Source organism: Dreissena polymorpha, chromosome 1 (genome assembly GCF_020536995.1).
Source record: "Dreissena polymorpha isolate Duluth1 chromosome 1, UMN_Dpol_1.0, whole genome shotgun sequence".
In the NCBI taxonomy this organism is placed as follows: domain Eukaryota; kingdom Metazoa; phylum Mollusca; class Bivalvia; order Myida; family Dreissenidae; genus Dreissena; species Dreissena polymorpha.
Window position 1 is genome coordinate 167,341,514 of NC_068355.1, and position 15,303 is coordinate 167,356,816.

At 34.9% G+C, this 15,303-nt stretch overlaps 2 protein-coding genes across 2 annotated transcripts in view; both read left to right on the forward strand.

Annotated features, from left to right (window-relative positions):
* The window catches only part of LOC127864278 (uncharacterized), an 8,213-nt gene extending 2,961 nt beyond the window's left edge, over positions 1–5,252 (forward strand). Inside the window, exons 2-4 of the mRNA XM_052403950.1 lie at positions 2,035–2,191; positions 3,969–4,085; positions 5,068–5,252. Of these exons, the coding sequence (XP_052259910.1) occupies positions 2,035–2,191; positions 3,969–4,085; positions 5,068–5,252 (459 nt within the window). The remainder of the gene's footprint in view (positions 1–2,034; positions 2,192–3,968; positions 4,086–5,067) is intronic.
* Positions 5,253–6,424: 1,172 nt separating this feature from the next.
* LOC127864286 (uncharacterized) lies at positions 6,425–11,971 on the forward strand. Its single transcript, XM_052403962.1, has 5 exons — positions 6,425–6,877; positions 7,107–8,537; positions 8,797–9,032; positions 9,345–9,496; positions 9,859–11,971. The coding sequence occupies exons 1-5, from the start codon at positions 6,425–6,427 to the stop codon at positions 11,058–11,060; spliced, it is 3,474 nt and encodes a 1,157-aa protein (XP_052259922.1). The 3' UTR covers positions 11,061–11,971.
* The last annotated feature ends 3,332 nt before the right edge of the window (positions 11,972–15,303 follow it).

Here is a 15,303-nt window from a genome sequence, read left to right on the forward strand (position 1 = left end):
ACAAATAAATGTATAAGAACTGTAATAAAGGTTTGAACATGTGTAGTGCTGTTCTTACAATTATATGAGTAATATATCAGAAATGCTTCTTAATTCAAAAATGGGAAGACATGAATGTTTTTTCTTTATGTGTCATTTATAGTAGTATATAATAAGATAAAATTCAATATAGTTTTTCAAAGCTCTTCAAAGTACATTGACAAAGGTAATTGAATACAATATTTTCAATTATGCCAACCCTTATTTCGACTGTCATTCACACAATGAAAGGAATTTCACCGTAGCAAAACTAAGTAGACATTGAAGTAGTTTCTAAGAAGCTTTTTTGATATATTTTTAACTAAACATATGTTTGTAGGACACAGATGTCTCAAGATTCCACCTTTATATATAAAACACATGTTTTTATTTAATTGTAAACTGAAGTGTAACATATGTTTTCCTATTTACTGTATAAATATATTTTAATCATCATCCATTGTAAGGGTACTTGTGTGAGTTTATTAACAAAGTTAAAAAACTATTCCTGTTCGACGAGACTTAAATGTACAAAAACACATGAAATTAAGTGAAGTATTTTTGTTAGTGTTATGTATATTTTTCCGCATTCAGAACTTGAAAATTAATATGTTTTATTTCTACGAAATAGCGTTAATCTCATATGCTTATTTTCCCTGTCAAACCCGAACGTTAACAATAGACCAGGTAAACTTTTATACCTCTAATATTCTAATACTTCTGACGCTCGCGGATCCACTATTCTATTTTTAAGAAAAACAACTCAATTGAAAATGTTAAAGCGAGAATAAACGATTTTGTAAAATATTTATTAATTTATATAAAATGTGTTAAAAACTTATTAAACATATATTTCCATATAAATTAAAATAAAAGTTAAGAAGAACATGTATCGAAAAATGCGAAATAAGCCAGATATTTAATTCTGAAATCGAAAATGTCTGTACATTCGAATTCGCCAACATGTAAATCATGCATGTACGATGTGAATCTAAATTTAGTTTAACGGTTCATGTTAAATTCCTGCAACGATATCTTTTCATACGACACACGAATGCTTCGGTTATTGTAGGAAAATATGTACGACATATCTTCGTCACAATCGGCTCGGGGCGCTAATTTGTCTTTGCTGCATTTTATGAAATGTGTTTTCAATGTATAATTTGTCTTGCCTAATTTGTGCTATTGTAACATATTTTATCAATAAATTACAATTTAACACATCTAAAAAATGGTTTAATCTCTCTTTAATCAAGTCATTCTGTATAATAAAAAACAAAGCCAACACAGTTCCGAAATTCAAATACCGCTTTTTTTTATTTCACGACTCAACAAGCGACCTGAAGTATGACAAACGAGAAATTAGGAGTGCATTGAAGCTTGTCCTATAAATCTGCAAGAATATCATAATGAATGCTTTCAACGAAGCAACGTTGATTTCTTATTGATTTATATCCATGATCACTACTGAAACCTCGTTTATCTAACACATTAGCTGCCAATATACCATACAGATTAATAACAAACATGGAATGCGTTTATTTTTCTTTCATTAATTAAACTCAGTGAAAACTGTTTGTTCACAGTAAAGGTTTCAATGTGTCAAAGAGTATTAAATTTCAAGAAATAGGTATGGTTTATGATGTCCTTGTACATCACCTGTGTACATACATTAAAGTCACGCTGCTTTGCTGGAAAATTTTATTGTATGGATTGCGCTTAATTCTATAACGAGCAGTTGATCATTTTTTAGTCTATTTCAGAGTTCGATAAAGAATATATTTGCACCAACGTTTGAACCAACGTGCAAACAACGTGGTTAACAAAAATGAACGTTTTACGAAATGTTTAGAGCTGACATTTTGACGTAGATCTGTTCAATTTAAAATAATGAAAACGTACTTTGCGACGTTGTTCCTATGGACTTGTATAGTAGTGTTCACGAATTACGGTTTGGCCATGGATGGATATTGTCAATACAAGAAATGGTCAAAACCTGGATCACTGGTGTTCAAGGTTATAGCCGGGATACATGAAAAGGGTACAACGGGACTTTGCAGCGAGGATATGTCCAAGCTGGTGCTAGATAACATCATTGCGCTGGATTGGATCACCGAAATACTCAACGGAGTCAGGGATTCTTCTGAACCGTTCTTGGAAGGTCATAGCATAGGTATGGTTAGGTAATTTAAATGTTTGTTTATGGAATTGCCATATCAACCGATTTGTGACAAACATCGGCAATGGTTAAGTAGTATATTGTTTTGTCCAATAATGTGTTAAATGTATATAATTGGGCTTTATCAGATGGTTTCAATGACGTTTTATTGTAGAGACGAATGAGTAGAGGAGCATCTACTATTGCCATGAATGTTTATATTAATTATTATCAAAATAGTACTATCTAACTTTAATTCAGTTCTGTTAAATAACTATATCAAGTTTCATTAAGTTATGTTCGATCACACATTATGCAATGCAACTAAGCTATAGCGGTGCAGAGCAATACTGTTTGGATCCGCAATTGAATCAAAAGCCTAAAAATTATTGCAACGCTTTTGAGTCCGTTTCCTTGATAGTAACCATGTCTTTAAGATCTAATGAACGCTTCAAATTTAGAGATCAGACACATGCTCCTCCGCTCACAAGGTCGACACTATATTTATAACGCCCTGGTGAACTCCGTATCTCAAGCTTATGTGATAACTGGCGTCCTTCATCGTTCGGTTTGAGGTGTGAGTTGTCAACTTATGGTTTGTCAACACTCTAGAGGCCACATGATTTGCTTATTTCAGATCAACTTTCGTAATGATAATATTGAAAACGTACAGTCTAATTTCTAATCGAAGTCCCGTTCGTCGGAAAATAAAGTTAGATCAAACCACAGAATTGTCCCCTATCTGAAGGCCACATTTATGAATCTATCTGGATGAAACATGGCCAGAGGGTTTATCTTGCCCATATCTAGACCAAGCTCTAGTGCAGGTAATGTTTCTTCCGAATGTTTATCTTGGCAAAATCAAGGCGCAGTGTGAATTGGGGTAATGCGCGTTAAAAACATAAGTCACCAGGTCCAATCTGAAAAAACTTTGTTTTTAGCCTAAAAGCCAAATTTACGACTAACTCTTGATATTTTTTTCCGAAAGTTTAACTTGTCAATATTGAGGCGAAGTACGAATCTCTGTCGCGTGTATCCAAGCATTAGGTCACCATGGTAAATCTTATAAACCCAAACTTACAAATCTAGACGTCATTAAATATCTCGATCTCGATGAAAAAAAAGCAATCTTTTGTACATTGCCAATGTAAAGGCTCTGTTTGTATTCGGGTCAAGTGCGGTTAAAACTAGGTCACCAGATCAAGCCTCAGTCAATTGATACTTCTTGAAGTCAGGTGGGCGCTCCATTACCAACATGGACCTCTCGTATATTGAACTATCTTGAAATTGTTGTTTTAATATATGCAACATAACAAAAATGAAAGCTTAAGACTAAGTTTTTGGATATCTGTTTAAGACTATCCCAGTACATATACGTTTGTAATCATCGAAATGTTAATGCTTGTTGTCACTAGCAAATTAATTTACAATTCGATAGACCAAATTAAATATGAAATTGGTCGCGGGGGGTGAATTGAACACTTGAATTGATTTTGAGTATTGTGAAGCAAAGTTTAGTCCCAATTTTAATTAGTTTTCGTTATGTACGTAATTATATAAAACCTAAATTATATTTAATTTCTATTTCAATATTAAATATCCATGTGTTGCAAACTTTTGCTTTCTATGGAACTTTTGATTTTTCGTTCCAATGCGTGTACCACCATTCTATTCGTTTGATGTGACTAGGCCTATATATTTTGAGTTACGAAGTGCATATGGTAATTTGCCATAAATAAAGTATCTCGTTCTTAGTTTGCCTTTTATGCAGTTCACCTAATTTCCAATGCAGGTTACGAGGTCTACGACAACTGTAACAATGCTGACGTCACAACCGACATCCTCCTGACCGAATCCCCTTTCTGCAGCGTTGAAGTCACAAACAACACGAACACCACCCTGACTATTGGTATGCCAACATTAATGGTACCATAAAATACCGTTTACATAAATACTTTGCTTAAATACACGTGGAGTGCCTTAAATTAAAGAATTCATCTTAATGTTTAGCTTAAGTAGTAATCTGTCACATCTGTGAAGGCAGTTGAGCACAAAGAAATGCAAATATGGTAGGTTCTTGTTGAGTCGTGGGTACTTTTTGAGTGGCGGTAAAAGGGATTGCGTGAAATCACGCGATAAAACGTTCCCAAATGAAAAAAGTTATGACCAGGTCACCATCGTTTTGCTGATCAAAAATGCGACAAAAACATGTCAGTATTGTTATTCATCAGAACTCTTATATAATATTTCCGCTTTTAAAAAGTGTTCATATAGGGTTTCTAAGTAACACAAAATCATTGATTGATGAGTATTTTCTATACTACATCGTCTGTTGACATTTTTTTCACAAGAAATTTACCTCCTCTGCAAGGTCAGCTTTTATGCTATTTATAGTTTGCAAATTTTGAAATTGGAATACCCAATCAGAATAACGGCTCAACAAGAGCCTATTTTCAAGAAGGTGGTTTGACACTATCAACACAATCGATTATTATTAATATAGGCTAATTGCAGACGATAAACATTTGACAAAGGGCATCAAATATAAAGACCAAAGGTTAATAATTATGTTTATAATGATTCAAAGTCATACAGTGTGATGAATGACCATACTCATGCTTTTCCAATCGCAAAGAGAACATAATTTATTTTGTATTCTTAAAAATATGCATATTTAGTTGACTCATTAATAAATACTTCGATTGAAGGACTAACATGCATTAGCTGGAAAGAACACTTTAATTACATGACAATGCTTGGATGTAAAAAACATGATATAGCGTACCGAAGTGAAAAATTTGATTTAAAAACCGAAAACTTCGGTCAATGAAATATTTGAGCATTTCATAGTCGCACCAATCGAGAAAGAACCATGTTGTTATTTCTTGCAGGAACAATAGCTCTATCTAACATAGAAACGTCGGCAGTCATTGCACGTTTGGAACATAATACACTGGTGCTTCGACCTCTACCGTCGTCACCCGAAATAAATAAAACCATCAACCGAGCCATGTTCAGCACTGTTGTACAATTTCAACAACAGCTTACGGTACAGACACATAACAACTCGCCGTGACGTTGGCTAAACACATGTTCAGGGTGCAGAATAAACGGGGTTTTCAGGGGCTTGCACACCGTTAAGAACTTTATTTCTGCAAATAGCTCAAGTTATTGAAATACATTTGCAAACATCTTTAGTGCATAAAAGACAATTTTTCTTGCAGTTTATTCCGATATCTTAAATTATTAGAATAAATCCTTGAATACGTCTGAAATCGGTACCAAAATTTCACCTTACGTGAAGCATAGCCGTAAACATGAATGCAGTAATAATATAATTTTTTGACAAGAATACATGCTTATTAAATAAAGTAATTTCGATATTTTTTCATTGCCATTAGTAGCATAGATATCTGCCTTTTATGCACCAGTTGAATTTTTTAAGAAAAATTGTTTCACCGGTTTGTTTACATACATTAAAGTTTAAGTGGGAACCCCACAAAGTCACGTGATCCTGCACCCTGGTGTTTACTATCTATATACATTGATATTATTGGATTGTTTTCATGAATTTTGAGAGAAGCCTGTAATTAAAAGATTATGGACGATTGTTTACGAGTATAGTTCTCTTGCAAATTGTATACTAATTCCAACTGCATTATTAATTATTATTGCAAGGGAAGTGGGTACTTATGCGTTGTTACGCGTAAAAAGCTGTTTTACTCAAGAAACACAATTTAAATATGATTGCATCCACATATGCATAACACTTGAAATATGGAAACTTCAGCGACGTTGCCAATAAACAAATATACATTTTTTAATATATAACATATATTTATATTATAGTGGTTGGTTTCTTAAAAACGAGACAAACTAAACCATTTTTTCCAGGCGACGATTAAATTGCTGGAGCATCTACAGTGGAATTACGTAATAGAAATACACAGTGACGACGAATATGGTCTACAAGCTTCAGCTGCCTTTAAGCTGGCGACGAAATCCCGTGGAATTTGCACGGCATATTCTGGTTTCCCTAACAACTTCAAGGAAATATATAAAATTGCTCTGACACAAGTCATAGATAAGTCAGTAGCAGTGTTGTATTTTGGAGATCCCGACGCTTTCATCACCATGCTCCTTTCAATGGGACAGAGGCCAACTGACATAACAATCAATTGGATTTTACCGTATAATATACCGACCGCAATGTTTCATGATATCATTAAAAGGTACGAAAGCGTGTTTATGGTCAACTACGACTACACGGATAAGAAACATCTAGACGCTGAGAATACAGCATGGGTTTCCTTTCGGCGTTCTGTGCTGTTATCCGCAAATGATCAACTTCAAAATGGTAGTGAGATAGCAAAATTGATATCCGATTTCAATTCGAATTCCAAACTAAACACTCCATTGGAGAAGACTGCCTACGACCCAAAGCACATGATTGACATCGTTATAAGCACCGTGGTTGTAGCGTCGAGAGTGTGCGGTAGAGACTTAGCAAAGTGCAAGGGGATGAATGCATCCACACGTAAAACAATCGTTGATCAGATGAAAATCGCAGAGATAAACGTCACTGAGCATTTTAAAAACATAACGTTTTACCCATACACGACTGAAATAATCTCATTCGACCCGGACGGATATCAAAAATACAACGATTTACGAGTAGAAGTATACAATGGAACAACAGGTGTAAGTTAACAACAATTGTTATTAATATGAAATTGATACGCGAACAACGTATTACGTTAACCAAATATGCATCACGTGTTTAAAATTTAATGTTGAACAGGTCCTGGTGTGTAACTTAATTAATTTTTGTGTAGTTTAATTCTAAAACGTTACACACCAAAGTAGTAAGGCGTATTTTATAATACATTACACATAATTACACATATGTATGTCTTTTTATCATTTGCAGGATATTTCTACTCCCTGGGTGTATACAGCAGAGGGTAAATTTGAAAAATTATTAAGGGCTGAAGGAGGATATTTGCCATCTAACTGTTTGGAAACATGTGAACAATGCTTCAACATAGATGATATAAGATATTCCTATCTTCCCGGAGACATAATTATTTTGGGTCTATTTTCCATCCGTGCACACGGCGAAACAGCTTTCACATGCGGAGAAAGAGACCAAGCTAATGATATAATTACAGTTTCAGCGTTTATGCATTCAGTTCAAGAAAAACGAAATGGTTCTGGCATACCGTTCGGAGCACTAGCTATAGATGACTGCTACAATGGAATGAACACGACTAATTTTCTTTTCGATCTTTTCAATAAACGAGTATTCATAACAGATCCAGCTACTAATGCTATCATAGACATGGACAAAGTAGTTGCAATAATTGGACCTGTTTCATCCCCTGTGGCGCTTGTTGTTGGGGATTTCGCTAAATCTATCAGTTTACCAATAGTTTCATACGGCGCTTCGTCACCAGACCTTGACAACAAACTCAGGTACCAATATTTATTAAGAACGGTTCCCAGTGACCCTTTACAGGTCCGTGGCATGGTGGATATGTTGGAATATCTTAATACTACACATGTTGGACTACTGTACTACGATGACGCTTATGGTATCAATGGAAAGGAAGGTCTACTAAACGAGGCAAAAACAAAACATATTTGTATACGGGAACCAATGAAATTGACCCCATATATGGAAGAAAATGAATTAGCGAAGATTATTACTAACATATTTCAAATGGAACTAAGAGTTGTGTTGTTCTTTGGTACAGACACCCTTGCTAAACGACTTCTCGTGGAATTAAAAAAGCACACAAATCCTAAGCCCCTCATATTTATTGCAAGCGAAGGCTGGGGCACAAATATTGAGCTGGTGGACAAAGATTTGAGCAAGAAAAGTTTAGGTTCTATTGTGTTTACAGTTTCTTCCAAAGCTTATATGAATACAACTTACAAACAGCTATTAGAACAGCTGAATATAACACAGACGCAGTACAACAGATGGATTCCAAATTATTTTGAAAAAATCAACCGATGTGTACTTAGAAACTCATTTGAGAAAAGTTCCTCTCCAATATGTAACGAAATCAATATGTCAAAGAATCTAAGTGGTGAGTTGGTTAATAGTTTAATATCGGACCAAAGAGCTGTGCATGCTCGACTTGCCGTGCATGCTGTAACAGAAGGATTTAAAAGATTCTGTGGCAGCATTGCGTGCGCCCCAACCGTTCGAACAAATACGGCCAGATTTATCGACGAAATAAAAGCAGTGACTGTAAACAGTGACCGATTATTTGATGAACATGGAAACGGAAATATTGGCTTCACTATATATAATATTCAGTTGACTGACGGTGGGCATGCATTTTACAAAGAGGTAAAATCTTTATACTAGTACAGTAATAGTTTATGGAGGTGCACGAAATTGAAAGTGTACAAATGCGCATTTAATGAGTCGAGTACACAACATGTGATATAGTATAATATTATGATAACAATGCATTATGTGTACATTGCAAAATTGGATTACAATTAATAATGACGTTGACACACATTTATAATTACTTTTATTATGGAGGTACTTATAAATATGTTTCTTAACAATTATTGTTTTTTTTTATTTGTTTAATATTCAGGTTGGACAGTACGGAACCGATAGGAAACTTAAAATAACTAATCCGCTTCGTTTCTACGATACCTTGGGAAACAACGTGTCGTTAAACTCGTCAGCCGAATTTCGAAGTTATATAAATTGTTTGAATTACGTTGTCAATAATGGAGCCTGCAGCCAGACTTGCGGAGAAAAGACTACGCAATTACCTCCGGTAACGATACCGGTTACAATAATGACGACATCTGCAAATGAAAACGGGTAGGTACTTCGATGTTCAAACCATACATAGCCATGATATTGAAGGTAATCCACACTTTCCAAAGAACATATTCATAAACATAACTCACTTATTCTTTGTTGCATTCATTTGATTATTTCTAAACTTGAACGAACATTTGACGTTTGCAAAATCAACAATATTAATTTTGAACGTTCTTATCCGATAGACCAATATTTATACTTGCACTTTAAAGGGATCCCAACTGAACAGTCTAAGAACTCATTCAGTAATTTGCTTCATGTGATGTGTTTTACAGGAATACTTTATGGACACTATTTCTTTTATTGCAGCGAAGACAATGCCTTCCGAATAGCGCTCATTGCTTTGTCGGTCGCTTTTGGTGTGTTTGTCTTGGTATTCCTTGTGGTCACCATACTTTTGTTCCGATGGGTGAAACACAAACCGAATTCTCTGTCTTCTGGAACTACAGGGTCTGCTTCAGGTAATTTGCTGTTTTATTTCTGTGTTTCATCAATATCTATCTTTATCCAAAGTTTCTTTTGCGACACGAAAATTTCCAAACATTGCTTTATCTATTTAAACAGAGTCAATTTTTGTAAGTTTTCAAAACTTTTTTGTTTTCTTGGAAAGATCGCAATAAAAAAGGATCACAAAGGAAAAACGTGTATACTTGAAACTCTTTGTGGGTGGTTTCCTACTCATGTTGTGTTCAATTATTTGGTAATATTAAATTGCAATCACGTTTTAATTTTTTGTTTAATAGTATGCAGGTGCAAGGTTGCTTTAAATATTTATGCGGAAAATTATCTTGTTAACAACATTATTTAGTTTGTTTTATCATAGGAAAGAGCGATCTAGACACTATGTACCACATATCCGGGTCAGGATATATGACCACGTTCGATAACGCTGGGTTTGACGTAAACAGTCTCCACAGCCACCCTCGAACGCCCATCAGCACACGTGACACTAGGATTATACCCAACGGTCGAGCAAACAGTGTGTCGTCCTTTGGAAGTGGTCCTGTGCAGTACTCCGATGTTCGAATGCTGCAACCGTTTGGTGCTGTTGGGCATCATATTCGACAACGTTCAAATATTGAAATGCATAAAGTTCACTTGGACTCATTTGAGCGCCCGAGCTCTGTGTTGTCGGTACCTGTAGGCAATAGCTACGGACTGAAGACAAGCCCTGGCATGCGAAAGTACAAGCGACAAGATCTTGCAAATTTAGGAAAACATAGTTCGAATTCTCACCTAATTGGTCCGAGCTCTGCTCCAGCTAACCATCAGCAATCTCGTCCGAGAGCCGTCTCATCGCCATCACGTCCGAGAGCCGTCTCATCGCCACGATTTAGGTATCCTAGCGACGACGAGCACTACGTGTTGCCTAGCGACATGCAGAGATCTGCGCATACGCGTAGATTGGCTGTAAGCGAGGATGATCTGTTTTGTGCTTCATCTAACTCTCCTGACAATGCAGAACCGGTGCAGTACCATTCGAGTTGTTTTACTCCTTGTTTTGGAGATGAGAATGCAGCGGTGGATAAAAATGAATCTCAACTGAACTATGCGACATTAATGGCCAAAGACAGTGAAGATGGCGACGATGTTGATGCTAATGAATTTAATGCGCACATGTCGCATAGCAGTGGATCTTTGAGTGAAATAGTATTTGAAGACATGGACTGTGTGAATGGAAATTTAGCTGAGTTAAATAATGGTTTCCATGGTGGACGTAAGCAATCGTCCAGGAAGGGGTCATTGGTAATAAGTCCATCCGACAAAGAAGTGATGAAAATTAATTATCCAGATGATGACATCACGTCTGTTTTGGTACAAGACCATGCAAAGCCTAAAACTGATAATCACTTTCTCAAAATTAATAACAGGACTCCATCTGGTAATTCAACTTTGCCTGGACCAAGGTCCACAAAAGAGACTATGGAATATTTAGGTTCACTGCAAAATGTTCCCGATATCATTAAACTTGACCATTATCCATGTGATGATTCTGATGGAGACGGCCTAGTGTTCACAATTTAAGTTTGGTATGAAATGGCTGATCCTTCTCAGATTAAAATCGCTGATAATTTGAAATACATTTTACTACCCGGTGGACTAACCGTTGTCACACACAATGACATTATGCACATATGATTTATAATTGTGTATATATTTCATTTTGGACTTTTTCCTACAGCCAACGAATTTTTGTTTAAATTCCGCTTTTGTTGAAATATTTTTAATCCAAAAACTGTGATACTCTATAGTTTTGATGACGATTTTTCTCATAACCTACAAGTGTATTAAAATACTCTTACATGCTATTATTATTGTGTGTTTGACGATGATATGTACCTGCTTAATATAATTGCAGTTCTGCGTATTTTGTATGCCAATGTTACACTATATCACGAATTGGATTTATGAATGTTTGCTCATATATTTTACGTAATATGTTTTTTATTCCTATTTCTTAATATATAGCTTAAATATGGTTTATTTTCAATTTTTAATATTTGCTTCAGTCAAATATTACATGAACACGTGACTTGTGTTACCGATATGTGTGTATCACATTCGTAACCTTGTTTGATTGTAATAAAACATTTAACCCATTTATGCCTAGTGGACTCTCCCATGCTTCTAAATTGGATCAATTTATTTCCAAAATAAGGGATGTCTAGTATATTTATTTCTATATTTAGCATATTTCTTACAGAAATTCCTTTAAGCAAACAGCGCAGACCCTGATGAGACGCCGCATCTGTTTGCCAAGGCCTATTTTATAGACGCTAGGCATAAATAGGTTAAGAAAATCGTCTTATTCCTAAATATTGACGACTTTTCATACTTTGTTATAAAGTACGCTTTATTTCGTCATTGTTAAAGGAGCCTTTTCACAGATTTTGGCATATTTTGAAGTTTGTCATTAAATGCTTTATATTGATAAATGTAACATTGGATTTTAAAAGCTCCAGTAAAAAATCAAGAATAAAATTAAAACAGGAAAATTAAGTAGCCGATACCAGGGCTCGAACCAGTGACCCCCGGAGTCCTGGAATTAGTCTGAAGTAAAAACGCATTAGCTCTCTCGGCTATTCCGCCGAGTATACACAGATCCCGTATTTTATACCTTATATAAGCAATCTTCGTAGTTTCGTAAATTTAAACAACAACAGAACTTTCTAAATTATTCTATCGTTTCGCGTTGCAACGCTTTATTATTTTTAGGTTTTCAAATCGTCAAAACATACATATAATGGCTATATTGGACTATGGTAAATGTTCAGTAATACTGTTTCCTCACAAATATCATAACTAAATCGAAAGTTTGCGAATCTGAAACAACTTTTTTCAATTTTGTCAATTTACCAAACCGTGAAAAGATCCCGTTAACGCGAGCGATCGCATGATGGCGTGATGTTTATTTTCATGATGCTATTTGATATGCTCGTAGGTCAGGTTTTCTAAACCTCGCTAAATACTCTTATTTGTATACAATACTTAACAGGGAATTATGTGTATATTGTACTTTTTGTTAGCAGTATTAGGTTTCGATTGGAAAAAATGTGCTTGATTAACCCATTTATGCCTTGTGGACTCTCCCATCCTTCTAAATTGGATCAATTTATTTCCAAAATAAGGGATGTCTAGTATATTTATTTATATATTTAGAATATTTTTTACAGAAATTCCTTTAAGCTAACAGCGCAGACCCTGATGAGACGCAGCATCATATGGCGTCTCATCTGGGTCTACGCTGTTTGCCAAGGCCTTTTTTCTAGACGCTAGGCATAAATGGGTTAAGCAGTCACATTAAATTATTTACCTTTATTTGTTGAATGACGCGTTCAGCTTGATATATAATAATATAAAACTTCCCGAACGTAAATAATATTTTCCTTAAAGGGATCTTTTCACGCTTTGGTAAATTGACAAAATTGAAAAAAGTTGTTTCAGATTCGTAAGTTTTCGTTTTAGTTATGATATTTGTGAGGAAACAGTAATACTGAACATTAACCATGCTCTAATATAGCCATTATATGCATCTTTTGACGATTTTAAAACCTAAAAATTATAAAGCGTTGCAACGCGAAACGATTGAATAATTTGGAGAGTTCTGTTTTTGTCGTTAAATTTTGTGAAACTAAAAAGATTGCTTATATAAGGTATAAAATACGTCAAGAATGTGTACTCGGCGGAATAGCTCAGTAGGCTAAAGCGTTTTTACTTCAGGACTCTGGCAGGACTCCAGGGGTCACTGGTTCGAAACCTGCTCCGGGCAATGTTCTTTTTCTTTTTTTATTTTTTTTCTTGATTTTTTACTGGAGCTTTTATGATCCAATGTTTACATTTATCAATATAAAGCATTTAATGAATAAGTTAAAAAAATGCCAAAATCTGTGAAAAGGCCCCTTTAATACACATGTTGTTGTTGAAAGCCAGGTGATAAGGAAAATCTAACACTCCTTTGCATATTTGACTTAACTCTTCCAAGAAATGCGTATTTATTGTTAACAGTTTTTCAAAATGACTATTTGTAAATATATCATAGATTCAGAAAAGAATATATGCTTTATCTTTAGATATGCACACTCAAACTGGATAATAATGACGAGCAAAAAATCTCTCCTGCCGGCCCATCTATTTTGGTTGAGAGTGTTTGGCCTGATCAAGTCTCACTTGATATGTAACGTATGCAAGACACGTCTTATAAAATAAATATCGATACTCTGTGTTGATTACATAAGATAGAAGCAAACAGGCGTCGTTAATAGACAGTGCAAATATCAAAAGCGTTCGTTCATGTGGCAAATATGTGGACACAAACATAAGCTTTATACAGAAAAATAATACAAAGTTCAAATGTCAGTCTTAAGTAAGTTTACGTCTCATGACGACCCTTGTTCGTGCTTCTTTTATGTGAGGAATCCTTGCTTCAAATTTAACGTGTAGATATGCGTGTAACTATAGATTGTGCTTTTTTTCATATAATGTTCTGATTTTTCATTGAAGTCCAGCATCAAAGAATGTGAAAACATCGTTGCAAATCGCTTTAATACAGTGTAAAAATAGTTATTCACCACTATATTTATCAACAGAAGTTTTGGAGTAATGTGTTTCCAACTTTAATTTGAAACACCAAAGACAAATTTCGAATCCTGGCGTTATTTCGGACATGTTTCATAACAAGAATATTACGATACCGGACGATGACACGTACATTAAAAAACTGAGATAATTGTATTTTACATTAATGGTCCGCATAAGTGTCCAGCGTACAGTACAATACCCAGTTAATTTTGAGGCTCTAAATTTTGTGACAGACACACTTTGTACATTAACTTCAGCTCTATTAGGACTCAATTAGATTGTTTGGCGGTGTTGGTTTCGTTTGATTTGGAATCGGTTTTACATAAATAAAGTTAGCGGCCTAGCTTTTAAACAATTGCTTTGTTTGCTTTTATTTGTGGCGGTTCTTGATCTCTGTTCGAGAAGGGATGATACCCAATACATTGTACATTGCACCTTAATGCAGAACGCTACATTAAAAGTAAAAATTTTGACAGACATACAATTGTTTGGCGAGAAAAATAAATATTTAGTCATATAAACATAGTAAGTATTTCAATAACAAAGCATGAAAGTTATTTATCATATTTAGTTAAAATGCGGAGAATGGTATTAACATATACGATGGGTGTTTAATCTTTGGAGTCTAAATATTACTGAAGCAAGATGCATTTTGGAATAACTAGTAATACAACTATTAAAAAACATTTAATCATTCGTATTATCAGTTACAAACAACGACAACAAACGTAAGCAGACAATGCATAAAGCCTACGGAATTCCATAAACGACAGCCTTCTGTCTACCGCCAACTGCCAACTGCTTACTGTCAACTGTCTACTGCTGACTGCCAGCTGCTTGCTGCCAACTGTCTACTGTTAATTATATTACTTTAGTTATATTATATAAATAGTACATGGCTGACAGGGTGACAGTAAATTTGTCAACTTGAGGAAATACTGTCAACCGAGGCGAAGCCAAGGTTGACAGTATTTTTCCGAAAGTTGACAAATTTACTGTCACCCTGTCAGCCATGTAATATTTATTTTATTATACCGAATAAACTATTCAAACATTACCAATTTATATGAACCATGAACAATTTAATATTCAATAATTGAATTTAATTTCAGCAATGAACCACCATTAATATATTGAGTGGTTCAGATTTACGGGCAGAGCAAAATGAACTACGCTTTATTCGGCACCG